Genomic DNA, 18,637 nt, shown 5'->3' on the forward strand with positions numbered 1-18,637 from the left:
GAGTTTTCTATGTACAATATCATCTGTGAATAATGAGTTTTACTTCTTCCTTTTCAATTTGAATGCCTTTTATTTCTTTTTCTTGTTGGACTGCTATGGCTAGGGCTTCCAGTACCATGCTGAATAAGAGTAGTGAAAGCAAACATCCCTGTCCTGTTCCTAATCTTAAGGGGAACACTTTTAGTTTTTGACCATTGAGTATAATGTTGTCTATGGGTTTGTCATATACGGCCTTTTTTACATTGAGGTATGTTCCTTCTAATCCCACTTTGCTGAGAGGTTTTTTTTTTTTTAATCATAAATGGGTGCTAGATTTTATCAAATGCTTTTTCTGCATTTATTCATATGATTATATGATTTTTAGCCTTTGTTTTGTTTATGTGGTTTATTGTGTTTATTGATTTGCAGACATTGACCAACCTTGTGACCTTGGAATAAATAACACTTGATCATGGTGTATGATCTCTTTAATGTATTGCTGGATCCAGTTTGCTAATATTTTATTGAGGATTTTAGCAGCTATGTTCATCAAGGGCATTGGCCTAGAATTTTCTTTATTTGTAGTGTCTTTACATGGTTTTTGAATTAGGATAATGGTAGCCTCACAAAATAAGCTTCAGAGTTTTCCCTCCTCTTGGATTTTTTGGCATAGTTTAAGACAGGTTTAGCTCTTCTTTGAATGTTTGGCAAAATTCCCCTGTGAAGCTGTCCAGTATTTACTTGGAATTTTTAAATAAAGATTTTATTTATTTATTTTTTAGAGTGGAAGACAGGGAAAGAAACATCAATGTGTGGTTGCCTCTTGAGCACCCCCTACTGTGGATCTGGCCCACAACCCAGATATGTGCCCTAGACTGGAAATTAAACTGGCGACCCTTTGGTTTGCAGGCTGGCACTCAATCTACTGAGCTACACCAGACAGCAGTTTTTATTACTGCTTTGATTTCACTAGTTGTCATCTGTCTATTCAGATTCTCTGACTCTTTCTGATTCAGTTTTGAAGATTGTATGTTTCTAGTAATTTATCCACTTCATCCAGATTGTCCAATTTGTTGACATAGAGCTTTTTGTGATATTCTTTCACAATCATTGTTTCTTCTCCTCTTCCATTTCTAATTGTTTTTATTTGGGTCCTCTCTCTTTTTTTCTTATTGAGTCCCGTTAAAGGTTTCTTGATCTTACTTACTTTTTATAATAACCGGCTCTTTGTTTCATTGATCTTTTGTATTTTTTTTTAAATGCTCAGTTATTTCTGCTCTGATCTTTATTTTTTCCTTCCTTGTAACTCACTTTGTGCTTTATTTGTTGTTTTTTTCCTAGTTCCATTAAGGGTAAATTTAGATTATTTTTTTTCTTGTTTTCTGTGTTAGGCCTGTAATGCTCTGAACTTCCCACTTAGGGATACTTTCACTGTGTCCCCTAGATTGTGCTCTCATTTTCATTTGTTTGATGGTAACATTTGATTTCTTCTTTGATCTCACGGCTAACCCATTCATTGTCTATTGTAATATGTTACTTAGCCTCCATTCTTTGTGTGTTTTTTAGTTTGTTTCCTGTGCTTGATTTCTGTTTTCCTACCATTATGGTCAGAGAACACAAAGTTGATTTAGTATTAAGAAATCAATGCAATTTACCATATTAATGGAGTAAAGGAGAAATATTACATGTTCACCTTAATACATGCAGAAAAAAGTTTAATAAAATTCAACATCCATTCATAAAAGTATTTAGCAACTAAAAATAAAAGGAAATACCTTTAACAAAAGGTAAATTAAAAATTTTGTTGTACTTCTGTATATTAGCAACAAAAGACAATGAAATTTTTAGAAAGATAATTTACCACTGCATCAAATACACCTAAAAATAAATTTAATAAAAGATGTTCAAGACCTCAACAGAGAAAGCTATAAAACATTACTGAAGAAAATTAAGTTGATCTAAATTAATTTTTTAATATATTTTGATTATGCTATTACAGTTGTCCCATTTTCCCCCCTTCACTCCCCTCCACCCTGTACACCCTCTCCAACCCATATCCCCCCTTTAGTCATGTCCATGTGTCATACTTATAAGTTCTTTAGCTTCTACATTTTCCATACTATTCTTACCCTCCCCCTATCTATTTTCAATCTACAATCTATGCTACTTATTCTCTGTACGTTTTCCCCCTCTCTCCTCCTCCCACTCTCCTGTTGCTAATCCTCCATGTGATCTCCATTTCTGTGGTTCTGTTCCTGTTCTAGCTGTTTGCTTAGTTTCTTTTGGTTTTGCTTTAGATGTGGTTGTTAATAATTGTGAGTCTGCTGTCCTTTTACTACATATGTTTTTTCTTTATTTTCTTTTCTTAGATAAGTCCCTTTAACATTTCATAAAATAAGGGCTTGGTGATGATGAACTCCTTTAACTTGACCTTATCTGAGAAGCACTTTATCTGCCCCTCCACTCTAAATGACAGCTTTGCTGGATAGAGTAATCTGAGATATAGGTCCTTGTCGTTCATGACTTGGATACTTCTTTCTAGCCCCTTCTTGTCTGTAAGGTCTCTTTTGAGAAATCAGCTGACAGATTGATGGAAACTCCTTTGTAGGTTACTGTCCCCTTATCTCTTGCTGCTTCTAGGATTCTCTCCTTCTTTTTTACCTTGGCTAATGTAATTATGACATGCCTTGGTGTGTTTCTTCTTGGGTCCAACTTCTTTGGGGCTCTCTGAGCTTCCTGGATTTCCTAGAAGTCTATTTCCTTTGCCAGAATGGGGAAGTTCTCCTTTATTATTTGTTCAAATACATGTTCAATCTGTTGCTTTTCCTCTTCCCCTTCTGGTACCCCTATAATTCGGATGTTGGAACGTTTAAAGAGGTCCTGGAGGTTCCTAAGCTTCTCCTTGTTTTTTTGAATTCTTATTTCTCCATTCTTTCCTGTTTGGTTGTTTTTTTCTTCCTTCTGGTCCACTCTATTGTTTGAGTCCCAGTTTCCTTCTCATCACTGTTGGTTCTCCGTGCATCTTCCTTCATCTCTTTTATAGTAACCTGCATTTTTTTCAACTAATTTGCGCCCAAAATCAACCAATTCTGTGAGCTTCCTGATCACCAGTGTTTTGAACTGTGCATCTGATAGATTGGCTATCTCTTGGTCACTCAAAAGGATGAGTCCTGGGGCACTGATCTGTTCTTATGTTTGAGACATGTCTCTCTCTCTCTTTCTCTTTTTTTTTTTTTTGGTCTGGTCGCTCCTGTTACAGTGAGGGGCGGAGCCTTAGGTGTTCACCAGGGCTGGGCACCCCAGTCACTAGATTGTGATGTTGTATGTGGGGGGTGGGGGTGGGGGCGGGAGGGAACAATGGCAGTAGCTCCGTTCTCCTGGGGCCTCAGTCCCTTCTCTGGGATCCGGGGTTGCGCGCTCTGCCCTGGTCCACAATCGCCGCCTCACTGGGTCCGCTAGCTGCTGCTTGCACACTCAGGGTCCAACCGCTGAGATCTTGTGCACCCGAGATACCTTACACGCTGCCGGTTGCCTTATGTACGCAGTTCTCCGTTCTCTGTGTGCCTCGACTTGCGCCTGGCTGCTCGTCTCCGCCCCTCCTACCAGTCTGGATGAACGGGTCTACTTCAACTTCTTGGCTGTCCAACTTCCATTCAGATAAATTCTCTATCAGTTCTGGGTGTTATTCTGCTTCTAAATTGTTGTTGTTCTAATCTTGGTTGTGCGTGGAGGTACAACCAAGGTACATCCTTGGTATGACCATAGGTACGTCCACCTATGCCTCCATCTTGCCGGAAGTCAATCTAAATTTATTAAGATTCAATACAATCCAAAGTTTTATGTGTGCAAGAAAACTGACAAGTTGATTCTAAAATATACAAGGCATTATTAAAGAATAACGAGGTTTACTCATGAAATCTGACCCCTATATTACACTAAACACAAAATCAACTCCAGGTGAAGTGTAAATATAAAATCTGACAGGCAAATCAATATAGCTGACAGGCAAAATCAATATAGCTTTTAGAGAAAAAGAAAGTGAAAAATAACTAGGGCAGAGAGGTTTCTCAAACTGTATATAAAAAGTACTCGACATCAAGATGAATTTGCAACACACCCCAAAAAAGGGTTTGAATCTAAACCATGTACAGGACTCCAACAAATCAGTAAGAACAATTTAGTAGGAAAAGGCATTTCATAAAAAAATTATCAAATTACCAATAAACAGGGTGGAGCAAAAGTAGGTTTATAGTTGTTCATAAGGATAACCATACAATTAATAAATAACAATGAAGTGTTTCATGCACTCACAACTGTGAACCTACTTTTGCCCCACTCTGTAATTACATGAAAAGAGAATAATTGCAACATTGACTACTAATGTAGGATGTGGAAAAATAAAGTTAAAAGTAGAAAATCCCACCAAATACCCAGAAATACTGGCCAATAATAAAAATGCTGACAATATTAAATATTGGAAGGGCACAAAACAAAAGGAATTCTCACAAACCATCTCTAGCATAAACTGGTACAATCACTTTCAAAGTTTCCACTTAAAACTGTAGATATATCGATTCCCAGTGAGGGTACATGCCTGGATTGCAGGCCATGACCCCCAGCAACCACACATTGATGTTTCTCTCTCTCTCTTTCTCCCTCCCTTCCCTCTCTAAAAATTAAATAAAATCTTTAAAAAATTATTAAAAACAAAACAAAACTGTAGATATAGCCCTGACCAGTGTGACTCAGTGGGTTTGGTGCTGTCCCACAAAGTGAAAGGTTGAGGGTTTGATTCCCTGTCAGGGCACATGCCTGGGTTGCAGGCCAGGTCCCTGGTTGGGGGTGTACAAGAGGCAATCAACTGATGTCTCTCTCCCGCTCTTCCTCTCTCTCTAAAAATAAGTAAATAAAGAAATAAATAAATATAATCTTTTTAAAAAATTCTGTAGATATGTGCATGCTTTATGTCAGAACAATTCCACTCCTTAGTGTATATAATAGAGAGAAATGTACATGCACAACACCCCAGGTGACATGTTCAATAAAGTTCATTCCAGGGTTATTTATAACAGCCCCAAACTGGAAGCAACCCAAATGCCCATCAACAGTATAAAGTACAGATTGTATATTAGTATATTCATACAACAGAATACTACTCATCAATGAAAATGAAAGAAACCACAGCTCCACACAATATGGATTAAATCTCACAGAGGTATTGTTGAGCCTGCCACCGCCCCCCCCCCACCCCGCAAAAAGCAGACAAGTATTGGGAGATTCCATCTAAATAAAGAGAAAAATCTGTCCTGGCTGGTTAGCTCAGTTGGTTAGAGCATTGTCTGGATACACCATGGTTTCTAGTTCAATTTCTCTGGACATACAAGAATCAACCAAAGAATGTGTGAATGGGTGGAACAACAAATTAATATTTCTTTTTCTCTTAAATCAATAAAAAAATTAAATGAAGGAAAAAAATCAGGTAAAACTAAAGTGTTGAGGAATGCATGGTTAGGTGGAAAAACTACCATACAATAATTCAGGCTAGTTCCTCTGAGAGATGGAAGGGGTTATTGATCAGAAGGGGAACCAAAAGGGATGCCTGAGGCTGATAGTTTAATAATTTCTAGTTTGGGAGGGGGTTACAAAGGTGTTGATTTTGTGATAATTCACTAAGCTGTATAATAAAATATATTTATTTATATACTAAATAATCAAATAGTCACAAATATTAGAAAAAGTGCCATTTTATTATATAAAGATGACTCCTGCTCAGAATTGAAGCCAAAACCCTGAGATTCTGTTGGATTCATTTCACTTTTATGGCAACAAAAAATTGCATTAGCAATAAACTAAAAAAGAAAGGACACAGCTAATACATAAACTCAGTGTTAATAGTATTCCCCCTAGTCGACATTCACTACAGTGACTGTCTTAGTCTGTTACAGAACATTGCAGACCAGTGGCTTATGGACAGAAATCCCAGACTGGGTAACTGAAACCCTTGGACTACAGAGAGGCCTAACAAACCACCAACAAAGCCCCATGTTTATCAACTGATTGGCTTACTCAGCGTTTATACAGTAAGTGCAATAATCCTGTTCTGCTGAGCTTTTATCTTATAAATCACTCATTCGCCTACAAATCCAAGGCCCTGGAAACCAGACTTTTTAAAATTCTCATCAGAGGACATGCCTATTGATTTTAGAATGGGGAAGGGAGAGAGAAATAAGCATGGATATGGGAGAGAAACATCCATCAGTTGTTCCACACAACCGACTGGAAATGGAACTGCAACCTAGGCACATGCCAAACCAGGTATGGAAACTGTGACCATTTGATTTACTGGACAACACTCCAACAGAGCCACACAAACCAGCATTGAAGAGAACTAGAATTTTTACTCACATTACTAAAGTCTAACTGTCCTTTATTTTCCTAATCATTTCTTAGTTTCATCCACTTTTGAGGCTTTACATACATTGCCTTACAATTCTTTGGAACTAGCAAAATTAATATTGTATGAATAGGCAAACACTCTTAATTCTAAAGATACTACCCTCCCAGCCAAATATTTTCTATGTGTGAAGCATAGTGTTAAATGCAGGTTATACAAAACACTAGAAGGTCAGCTCCAACTCTCACCTCAAGGCACATACAATATATTTGGGAAAATTATACCTAAAAATGTTCCTATCTTTACTGTACTGCAACTAACAATAGTATTAATGGCATTGGACTTGAATTATTTATTTACTGGACAGTACTTTTCAACGTCAGCAAGTGCATACACTACGATTCATCTCTATATCCTCAGGACCCAACACAGCCCCTTGCGTACAGTAGCTCATTAAAAAGTTTACTTAATGACTGAACAAAAAAATTAACACAAGGTAGCACATGACGAATGAGAAATTAACAGACAATGAAGAGAATCCAAAATAAAGGCATGACTACCATGTGGGGCCTTTGGTCATCCCTCCCCTTCATTCCAGCTTCCAGCTCACAATTCATTCCCTCATTTAATAACGAACGGGATATACACGAAGAACTAACTGCACGCTGGGCACTGGATTAAGTACCAAGATCAACAAAATCATATTCCCTGTATTCAAGTTGCCACACTCTAGCAGGCCAACATTTAAGGAAGCTGATGTTTTACGGGCCGAAATAGAGGCCACAGGAAGACGCAACTCACTGCTGTGGGGGTCAGGGTCAAAACAGGCTGAAAAAGGTGGACTCAGGAAGGGGAACCGTGAGCGCCAGGCGGTGGGAGGGGTGCTAGTTATGGCTGTTGGCAGCTATCAAATGATGCCAGGGGGACAGAGTGGCAGTGGTCAGGTTCTAAAGACCTTTGAATGCATCCTTTACGGTTGAGATACTGGGCTAATGGACAGTTATATTTTTTTATTTTTAAATTACAGTTCATAATCCCTATGATTTCACACCAGAAAATTGACTATGGCTTCGGCAAAAACGGAAACGACGGCGTGGGCGTGGACTCTGAGCTGCAGGCTAATTTCAACGTCACCCTTTTCAGGCAGCGTGGCCCCAACCAGGTGTGTCAACACCGAGTACCCTGTAAACCCGTCACCAACCCTCACACCCAGCCCCCCAGACGGTTCCGGCAACGCAACCCTCACAACTTCCCGAGACCTCCCCTCCGTGGCCCCGGGGCCCGGCTGGCTCACGCACCCCTTCGGTCTTCATGTCCAGGATTCTCTCCACCTCGAACACATCCTCCCCGTCCTCCTCGCTGTCCCCCAAGGCCTCCGCTCCTTTTGTGCCCGTGTCCCTCTCATCGCCCACGGCTCCCGTGCCTTCGCCTACAAGCGGCTCGCTGTGGGAGCTCGATACGGGAACCGCAGCAACGCTGCCCCCCTCTGCAACCATTGCCGCCATAGCAAGACAGCAGCAAACCGCCGCCGCCGGAGCAGTCGCGACGTACGCCAGGCACGCCCAGCGCTCCCAGCGCTCGACCCTCGCCCGCAAGCTTCTTGTGACGCTACTGGAGGGGAATTAGCAAGGGCGGGCTCGGAGTCCAGAGCGATACGCTCACCAACCAATCGCGTCGAGGCGGGCCCGGCAGAGCCCACAGGAAGTGGGTGGGAGGGCCGATGGGCGCTGAGCGGAAGAGGAGCAGGGTGGGTGCTGGCGGGCCCGGTAGGGAGGGGCCGGGGAGAACAGTGAGGGGTTCGGCGCTGCGGAAGGGCAAGTGTATGTCGTACCACCGGTTTACCTGGGCCCAGGGGGAGGGGTCGGGCTTCCAGGAGTAGCGCCAGCGCTGGAGGGGACTGGCTGTACTCTGACCCTCACCCTCTATAGTGGCGGTTGGATCCGTAGCTTTCTAGGAAATGCGCGGGCAGCTCTGGAGACTCCGGCTGGAGCCGAGCACCCAGCAATTCACCTGTAAGATTGGGGCGCGGCTGCCGCGTGTCAGCAACTCAGAGAGCTGTATACTTTAGTGAGTATTGTTTAAAGATAAGGACACTTTTTTATTATTAGGGTGAAAATCTAGTTTTCCAGATAAAATCTGGGTGGTTTTTTTCTGTTGAAAATACCTGACCGGGGTGTGGTGGGTGGAGTGGAAAAGGTGAAGGGATTAAGTACAAGTTGGCAGTTACAAAATAGGGGATGTAAAGTAAAGCATAGGCAATGTAGTCAGTAATATCGAAATTAGGTACATGGCAGGTGTTAGGTCGGAGTCACTCAAGAAACCGGACAGACGCAGCGAGCTAAGGAGCAGGGTTTATTAGTGGGGAATAAGAGGAAAAGGGGAGCCAACCTAGGGAGGTTAGGACTCGCTAGGTTGTTATTTTTTAAAAATTTTATTATTTTAAAAAAGATTTTATTTATTTATTTTTAGAGAGGGAAGGGAGGGAGAAAGAGAGAGAGAGAAACATCAGTGTGCGGTTGCTGGGGGCTGTGGCCTGCAACCCAGGCATGTGCCCTGACTGGGAATCGGACCTGCGATGCTTTGGTTCGCAGCCCGCACTCAATCCACTGAGCTAACCAGCCAGGGCTCTAGGTTGTTGTTAGGGCAGGGTTTTTAACCGCAAAAACCCGCGAGGGGTGACTGATGGGGGTGTCAGAGTCTGACTGGCTAGAGGTGGTTGCTGGGTGCCATTTCTGCTGACTATTCTTCTTGATACATCTTGTCAGGCTCAAGTTAAAGCTGCATCCTGTTATGCGGGATAGGCCGACCCCAGACCCCAATCGTAGCCAGGCATCTGTCCTGGGTAGGTTCGGCAGGCATTTTCCCAGGCTACAGTTTCCCACAGTACAGTTTTCCCACCTGGTCATTTTCCATTCCTGCCAGGCCTACCTAGGTCTGTCAGCAGGTGGGTACTAGAAGTATTAGGGGACTACTTTGTAAAGTATGTGATTGTCTGATCACACTAAACTTTACATCTGAAACTAATGCAAAATAGTATTGAATGTAAACTGTAATTGAAAAAGAAAACATCAGAGGTTGTGTTAAAATTATCTACTCCAGGTTGTGAATGATTGACAATGCAGTCACCTAAAGTTGCTAGGGAAGTCCACTTAAGTGTAAATGTTTTTCTCACTTTGAACTGCAAATGAAGTCTTTATGACAGCAAGCATTTTATTTTTGTTTCTTCCAACGGTGTGCTTAACCTACAAGATTAACTTTTAAAATTTAACTATGAGGTTGACTAAAGATACTCTGTAAACAACACATCTTTGAGTTAGTGCAGCTAAAAACAACCAGCTTTGAGTTGGTGCATTATTTTGTCATTTAGTGAGCTTACAAAATGGACAGTACTAGGCATTAGGAATATAATGAAGAGTCTGCCTTCCAGGGATCCAGTCTATAAAAGGAAGACACACAACAATTGTAATAATTAGATATATTTTTAGGATAAGTTTTTAAAAAATATTATAACCAAATACCATTAGTTGATGGGGAAAAGCTCATTATTTTGGAAGGATACCAGCTAATAAGTTCAGAAGAGAGAATCATAATATTTCATGAAAATCATTCAGGTGACAAAACTGTTAGGTGAATGCTGGGTTAGGAACTGGATGCCAAAATATTTCTCCACAGATTTAGGGAAAAGACACCATCACTGGAAACCCATTTATCAATGTGAGCATTATTAATAGTAGAACGACCACCAGACTCTATGGCTTCTGTGGACAAAAATGTTGATCCTTAATCCACTTAGGACTTGAGACCTAATTTCCTGTCAGATAAGTAACATGAAGAAAGAGAAAAGGAAACAAATGGGACATACAACTGACCCTGTTTCTTCAGCGAGTCAACAGCAGAAGAGGAAAGAGAAGAATGTTCTAAATTTATAAAAACTTGGCAAAATATTTTAAATCTTGAAATAAAAAGTTTAATTGTAAAAATTTTTGAACTAACCCAAAATATATAAAATAGAAATAGAATGTCTACTCAAAGGTAACCACTTTGGAATATGACATGACATATTTTTATGTAATACAAATACCCATTTATATAATTTTAAAATGAGTTTTAGTGTACATCTTTCTGTGTGTGTCCATATTTCTGTAAGATGAATTTCTGGAAGTGGAATTCCTTTCAGTGAAATTTATATGTCAAAGGAGGGTAGTGATTTAAATTTTGATAAATACGTGATTTGCAAAATTTTGCTTTAGTAGAATGTTTCCAGTAACAATGTAAGGAAGTATTTGTGTACTCACATATTGTTACTGGATCTTACTAATCTTTTAAATCCCTTAATCTAATAATAAACACTTTATCTTCTGTGCTTATGGCAATCAGGCAAGGCCAAGTCCCGACTGATTCTGCCAATAAAGATAAAACAAGCTACTGTAGATTTAGATGATTTATTACTATATATAAACAAGAGGAAGAATAGTAAAAGACACCTATCTCCCCTTGTCCCATATTCCCAAGGAGCTAGATAATTGCAGTAAGAGTTGTGGGACACATTGTTGAGGAACTGATTCTAAATGCAGCTAGGTTTTGTGTGTGTGTGTGTGTGTTTTTTTTTTAGTCTGCAGTTGTATTCTAAGCTTCATACCTCATCAGAACTAGGAGGTAACAAGAAAGCATCTCATGATAGCCTTCCAGGAAGACACAAAGGCAAGTGGGAGAAGTCCTCATAGCAATTCTTCACAAGCCTCTTATCTTGGGTACCAACAGATCACAAGCTACAGTTCAAGTCCAGGGAATTAGAATGGGTCACATGTCAGGATGTTGGAAGTCACTGAAGATGAAGGCAGGACTAACAGTAGGAAGGGAAATCCTGAACCATGTGAATGAGAGGCAGTGCTGGACAGTTGGTGAATCGCAGCAATGGTAGGTAAGAGGATAGCCAAAAGACGGTATCCCTAAGAAACGGGTTTTATGTAAAGGCAGAGAGTCAATGGCCTAGGAGGGATAGTGTGGAGGAAAGTGGACTTTACACTTTTCTTTCTTTTTTTTTTTTTTTTAAAGATTTTATTTCGAGAGAGAGAAACATCAATGTGCAGTTGCTGGGGGTCATGGCCTGCAACCCAGGCATGTACCCTGACTGGGAATCGAACCTGTGACACTTTGGTTTGCAGCCTGTGAGACTTTACACTTTTCACAAAAAATAAATGAAAATGGATCATAGACCTAAATATAAAATTCTCAATCATAAAACTTCCAGAACATAGGTGAAAATTTAGATGGCCTTGGTTTGCTGATAAGATTTGAGACTCCAAAAGCAAGAGCCATGAAAGCATTGCTCAGGGGACACAGTTTGTCTTAAGTAATAGGAGTATCAAGGATCCACAGACTTAAGACCCACACCAAGGAGTATGCGTACTGGGGATCAAGGTCTGGATATCCAGGACCCTGGAAATGGGAATGCGGACATCGGCCAAAGATCCTTGTTTTTTCCCAGCTTGCTCAGTCCAGGCTCCTCAAAGGGGAGAAGCAACAAACTTCAAGGACTATCCAAATGTGTCTTACCACCTTAAAACATTAAAATACAAGAAATCTGTAATACTGTAATTTTTACTTGATGATTGCTTGTTCATTAAGTAATTCTGCTTCTATTTATTTTAAAGTGACATTGCTATATTTGATAAAACCATAATTAAATTTCATTATAGGTATCTATTAATACTTATTTTATAGATAGAAGCATGAAAAAGTTTAAAGCACAGCTTCCTCTGTTTTAGCCTTGACCATAATTAAGAACTCTGTGAAGAGGAGAGGTGGTATTCATGGGTTGGATTCCCAATAGTTGTTTAGTGGCACAGTCCCAGTCTTTACCCAATTCAAGCCGTTGGCAGATAGATGGATATTGTCCTTCTGTTCTTCTTACCCATTCACTTGCTTTCTTTATTTTCTCAAAAGCCCAGGGGATATTCCTAGGTTTAAAAAAAGCAATGTTTCCATCAATTTCAGAATATAATTACATATAAAATGTAATGTGGTACCAAATCAAGCACATTAGCTTAGACAAAATGATTGTCAAACATTATTAAGATATTTAATAAAAGCAGTCCTCTGACATGTTATTAAAGTTCTACCAGCCTCACATACTTTTAACTTATTAAATACATTTTTAAGCATGTTACACCCATCACCTCCACTGCACATCACAGACTTCCCAGCTGCCTCTGGGACAATTCAAGCATCTTCTAGCCTTCATACATCCATTTATTGTTATTCTTTTTCTTTTCTATCTGAATCCTACCTATTCTCCATGTACAACCTCAATCCTATTTTGCAAACTAGGCTTCCAATTCTCTCTTCTTTTCACTGTACCAGGAATTCTCAATTTTTGCTAGTTATTTGCAAAGTACTTGAGAATCACCCATGAAACTCATATATTTAACTCTGTCACATAAATTTACTAGTAAAATGTGCATATCAAAAACTTCAAGTTTGTGTCTGCCAAGTGCTATCAAATATTCCAGACTGTCAAATATTCAAGTCCATTCAAAACTCAGAAAAAATCTGAAAAATTTTAATGAACATTAGCTGCTTCCTCTTTTGTCATCTGCTAGAACTTCTTAGCAAACAAGTGGTAACATGTACTAAAGTTTTAAAGAAAACTGGGGGAAAACTTAAAATTTGAAAAATTTTCTTCATCTTCCTGATTTTTTCCCTATAAACTGGGAAAAGGCCAACAGAATAGTGTGGTGGTTAAGATCTGGGTTCAAACCCTGATCCTGCTGTCACACAGCATTGCCTGTGTGATATTTGGCAGCTTTCATTCCACACTGGAAGTCTCAGTTTCCTCAAATATGATAACGATGTGTGATCTTGTGGGTTGTGGGGATTAATGAAACACATGTTTAACAGCCCCTGGCACAGAGTAGGCATGCTGAATATCATGATGACATGGACACACCAAATAGCAACAGGCCAAAGTGGTTAAATGATTTGTTTTTCAATAATTAGTCTACTTATAGTTACTAGCAACTGAAAACAACAAAACTGATTTTAAATATTCTCACTAATTCAATTGGCCTTACTTTAATCCAGGTAGCCTTGAGACTTCTGACTGATTCACTAGTGTGAAAGTTTTTTTAATACACCACCATGCAATGTGCTACTGCATTCATATTATGTACATCATAAAGTAGGAAAAATAGAAAAGCTTTAAATAGGCAATAAACAGGAAATCAAGTTATTTAAACATTTTATTTATTAAAATGCCAACAACCATTTTGCTTTCACAATAACAATAATATCGTGAGAGCCATATTTTACATCTTAAAATCTTGCTTTAATACTTTGATTTGCAATTCAAAAGTAAGTTCAAAGTTATTAATACTTGTTCTAGAGGCTACCATATTGGAGAAGATCAAAACAGAAATGTCTCTTTGTGAGATAGTAAAAATGGGTCTAATTTATTTTAATTTCATCTTTAAATATGTATCTCTAAGGGATAAGAACTTTTTCTGACATTTAAAAATAATTATAAATAATTCCCTAATATAACAAAATAGCCAAGTAATCCCTAATTGTGTTTTTTAAAATACAATGGATTTTGTTCAAATCAGGATCCAAACAAAGTCTACACATTGCCTTCTGTTCATATGTCTATTAAATTACAGGTTTCACTTCTCCCCTCTTTTTTGTCTTGCCATTTCCTGATATCCTAGGCACTGCTGAGTATATTCCCATGTATAATTTAATATGTATAATCTCTATTCTCTGATATTTGATCTTTGTTATGAAAAATATTTACACAGGTTCTAAGTCAAAATCATAAAACAAGGTATATTAGGAGAAACCTAGTTTTCATCCTTGTTTCCTCCTCCTCCTCTAGATAATACTTTTATTAATTCTCCCCTTATCTTGCCTTTTAAAAAACATAAGCAAATTACATTTGTATATATGCATATACACAAGGGTGGCCATTTGCATGTGGTATGGATGGAGTTTTGATAGGTAAGGGGTATTCATAGGTGCACTTAAGGCCTCTTGTGGTACCAGGGGTTAGCCAAGGACTAGCAGCCAAGGCCTGAGAACTGGCTCTGTCCACACTACAACATTTTGGCATAAAACTTAAAGTGATTCCAGAATTCTAAATTTGAACCTGGTCTTCTAGGTGGTTATGAAGTTGGATTTATCAAGGTAAAACTTTGGGACATTTTAGTTTAACTTATAAATACATAATTTATGTATTTATAAGTTTAAAAGTTTAGTTTAACTTTTAAATACATAAATGTATAGCATGTGGGTTTGCATTTGTATTCTTGGCCCACAGCCTGCAATTGTTGGGATCAGGCCTAGTTCCAACAATCAGATTATGGACTTTCCAAAAACACATAGAATTCATATACTATAGTGAAAAGAGGTCTGAGTCAGAAGTCAAAGACCTAGGCTCCACTGCAAGCTACACTTAAACTCTCTGAGTTCCAGTTTCCTGTGCAGCCAGAGGCAAAATTCTGTGTCTGCCCTGCCAATGGAAGAATGTGAGCAAAAAATATACCCTATGAAGAAATTCTTTTTGTACCTAAAATTCTCTGTGGCTTCTTATTAGGTTTAAGAAATGATTGAAAATATAAGTCAGTTGCTTAGTACTAGAGTTAAATGGAAAAAATATAGTTAAATATTAAAAGATATTTAAAAATATATACTTAAATGGAAAAAAATCATCAAAAACCTGGAAGTGGAGGCATCGTCCAATTTCATCAGGGATTTGAAGACTATTCCCATGTGTTCCAACCTGGTGCGAAGAAACTGCAGTACCAGAAGAGTGGCAATCAGGTCCAGAAGACATTCTCTTCCTTTGATACCTAAGAGTGGAAAACTCATTTATGTCTGCTGGACACTCTGCACCTCATCTACGCCCATTTATAAAAGTTCTACGAAAGAACTGATAATACTGTGAAACCAAACCACATTAGCAGATCATAAAACTATTACTCGTCAAGGTTCTTAATTAGTCTGCTATTTAAATAAACAATGAGGAAGATTGGAACATATGCCTGTCATATTATCCTGAAGGTTGTCAGGAGACAATTAGATCCAGACTTCCACTCCCTTGCCATCTTTTAATAACCAAAGAAGTCTGAACTATGCAGAGAAAAATTCAGCTTCTAGGCTCTGGCTACAAAGAGCTCAGAAGAGAAAACCTAAGTACACAATAAATAGACAATCAATATGGCTGATTAGACAAGTGTATCAAATTATTTCAATCTCTGGACTCTATACTTTGATCTTTCCAAATAAGATCAGATATGTACCCCTGGACAAACCAAGCACTTCTTCCTTGTTTCCTGCTTGCCTCTTTCTATAAAAGCTTGCAGCCCTTTCCCCTTATTTCATAGTTCTCTGGACTTGAGAGGGGAGGCAGCCCTTTTCATGAAGTATGCAATACAAGTTTTTAGATCAATGAAATTGTTCTTTTGATTATTGTAATAGTAACTACAGGTAGCCATTATTTATCCAAATCAAGATATTTTACTTACTATATTATGAAATAACAAAATTGCAAATGAAAGTTAACATATATTGGACCCAGAGATTAAAAACTTTTTATTTTTCAAAAATGTAAGTCATGTATTTGAAATCACTTTATATAATAAGCTAGATTTCAAATATTGTTATTTTCCCAATCTCACATTTTACAAAACTAGACTTTCCACAGCTACTTTGAGGGGGTTCAGAACGTGCCATCACAGAATTTGCCACTTTGGCATGTGGATAATTTTGCACTGAAGGTAATCAAGACACAGCAGACACAGGAAAAACTTTTTACCTCCCCCCATAACTACCAGAAGTAACACTTTCATCTGAGGGGTTTATCTGCATGTCAGGGAAACATCTGTTACCAGACATTGCTTCCTCTCACCTGGGTGAATTGCTTCCCCCACTTTGAAGCCCCAGACCACTATCCCTTTTTTTTAGCTCAGTTGCCTGGCTGCCTTTTGTCTCATATTTTTGTGGGGCTTCCATTGGCACAGGTACATGTGTGTGTATGTAATTAAAATAGTTTTTTTCTCTTGTTATAATCTATCTTTTATTAAGGGGGTGGAGGTGGTGGTCTCAGCCAAAAACCTAGAGGGTTACAGGGAAAGTTACTTTTCCTCTTCCACAATCGTCTTTATCATGAAAGCACAGTGAGTCATCTGATAATTTCCCAGGTAAATTATTTCCATCTAAGATATTTGATATATAGTAGCATTATTTGTACCACTACAACACAACCACTGAATGTTTTTTGATTATGAAATATTTTAAACATACAGAAAAGTAAAGAGAAAAATACAGGGGTGGGCAAAAGCAGGTTTATAGTTGTTCATGTGGGAAATAATACAATAATTAATAAATAATGATATAAGAATAAACTTTTGCAACCATCCTTGTGTAAAATATTCATATCATTGCAGGGCATGTCAACTTTTAACTGCTTCCCATATCTGCTTCAAATGTCTCTCTTTTCTTTAAAAGAGACAGGATATTACAAAGTTGCAACCTTCCCCCTTGTCCTTCAACCCATCCCCCAGCTCTTCAAAGGTAAACACTATCCTGATTTGGGACTGGAGATTGCTTTTGAAAGTGATCTTCAACGGGCTCTTTAAATGGTATTGAGTGTCTGCAACTTTCATTTTCCAAGAGAAACTTAATAAACTGTTAAATTCCTTCTACTTCCCTTAGGTTTTCTGGCAGATAACTTCCCTAAGTATCCAAAATCAACACTAATTACAGCCATTTTGGGCTGAGTGCTCTCCCAATTGACACCTTGTTATTCAAAATAAAATACAGTAACTGAGCAAACACTTTACAATACAAAATATCTGTGAAGACTCAAATATGTCTCCTTTTCTGTGTGACTGGTTTTCACAAAATACTGTCTTGTAATTATAAATACACAATTTTGGGGGTAAAGACAAAAAGATATGCGCATAATATGTACATAGCTGCACATACAGCATTAATTTTAAATCATCCAAAGAGCTGAAAATACCAAAATGATATTTTTTAACACAGGAAATGGGAATTGAAGACATTTTTTTTGTTCAGATATTATTTATTTATTTTTAGAGAGAGAGGAAGTGAGGGACATCCATGTGTGGTTGCCTCTCAACCACACATTGGGGGACCTGGCCTGCAACCCAATGAGGGACACTGTTCCCCCAATGGGGGACCTGGCCACACAGTGAGGGACATCAATGTGTGGTTCCCTCTCAAGCACCCACTACTGGGGACCTGGCCTGCAACTCAGGTATGTGCCCTGATTGGGAATCAAACCGGCAACCCTGTGGTTTGCAGGCCGCACTGAATCCACTGAGCCATGCCAACCAGGATGGGATTGAAAACATTTTTTTTAACAATTTTTTAAAGATTTTATTTATTTATTTATTTTAGAGAGGGAAGGGAGGGAGAGAGAAACATCAATGTGCGGTTGCTGGGGGCCATGGCCTGCAACCCGTGCATGTACCCTGACTGGGAATCGAACCTGCGACACTTTGGTTCGCAGCCTGCGCTCAAACCACTGAGCTACGCCAGCCAGGGCTGGATTGAAAACATTTTAAAAAACAAAACAACACAACAAACCCAATCCATTATTCCATAAAAGAAAATCAATGAAGATGAAAGAAAAAATGGAGACAGTTTAATTTAGGTTTCTTTTGGAGGTTTTTCTTAGTATTATATATAAAATCGTAGACTAATTTTTAAGTGATATTAATAATAAGCAACATATAACTCATAAATATGATATTCAAGATTATCATAAATGATAAAATATCAAAATGATAGAGCCATGTAAAAAATAAATTCAGAAGTGGAAGGAAAGAAAAAAGAAAATAAGGAAGAGGATAAAAGAGAAAGGAAGCTGTGGAGAGAAATATAAAAACAAGTCAGAGAAAAAAATCAGACATCTTGAGACTACATGACAGGAAAGAAGGCAGAAAAGCCCATACATGCAGAGGAATAACATAATCTGGAAGTATACAGAGCTGCACAGGGAAAACCCATGTGAAAGGTATATCCATAAAGAAATTTCACCTCTCTAGCTTTCCTCTTATTCCTCTGCCATTCCTTCTCAGCCTGTTGTGTTTCCTGTTCTGTATGATCACTAAACAGTGGTGTGCCCAAGGATGGCATAATAACCTCTTCTCTGTCCTAAATTACCTTTTTCTCTAGGTAGTCTCTGTACAAACACATGGTCCATGGCTTCAAATACTATTCTGACCTCTTCCTGAGCTC

At 38.6% G+C, this 18,637-nt stretch overlaps 2 protein-coding genes across 3 annotated transcripts in view; both read right to left on the reverse strand.

Annotated features, from left to right (window-relative positions):
• The window catches only part of MPHOSPH8 (M-phase phosphoprotein 8), an 83,674-nt gene extending 75,699 nt beyond the window's left edge, over positions 1-7,975 (reverse strand). For both annotated transcript variants that reach the window (XM_045844844.1, XM_045844842.1), the window contains exon 1: positions 7,672-7,975. In XM_045844844.1, coding sequence (XP_045700800.1) covers positions 7,672-7,878 — 207 coding nt within the window. In that variant the 5' untranslated portion in view covers positions 7,879-7,975. The remainder of the gene's footprint in view (positions 1-7,671) is intronic.
• Positions 7,976-12,001: 4,026 nt separating this feature from the next.
• The window catches only part of PARP4 (poly(ADP-ribose) polymerase family member 4), a 124,276-nt gene continuing 117,640 nt past the window's right edge, over positions 12,002-18,637 (reverse strand). Inside the window, exons 33-34 of the mRNA XM_045844759.1 lie at positions 15,087-15,219; positions 12,002-12,333 (exon numbers count right to left, since the gene is read on the reverse strand). Of these exons, the coding sequence (XP_045700715.1) occupies positions 12,138-12,333; positions 15,087-15,219 (329 nt within the window). The 3' untranslated portion in view covers positions 12,002-12,137. The remainder of the gene's footprint in view (positions 12,334-15,086; positions 15,220-18,637) is intronic.

Source organism: Phyllostomus hastatus, unplaced genomic scaffold (assembly GCF_019186645.2).
Source record: "Phyllostomus hastatus isolate PE091 unplaced genomic scaffold, TTU_PhHast_1.1 phas_contig_41, whole genome shotgun sequence".
In the NCBI taxonomy this organism is placed as follows: domain Eukaryota; kingdom Metazoa; phylum Chordata; class Mammalia; order Chiroptera; family Phyllostomidae; genus Phyllostomus; species Phyllostomus hastatus.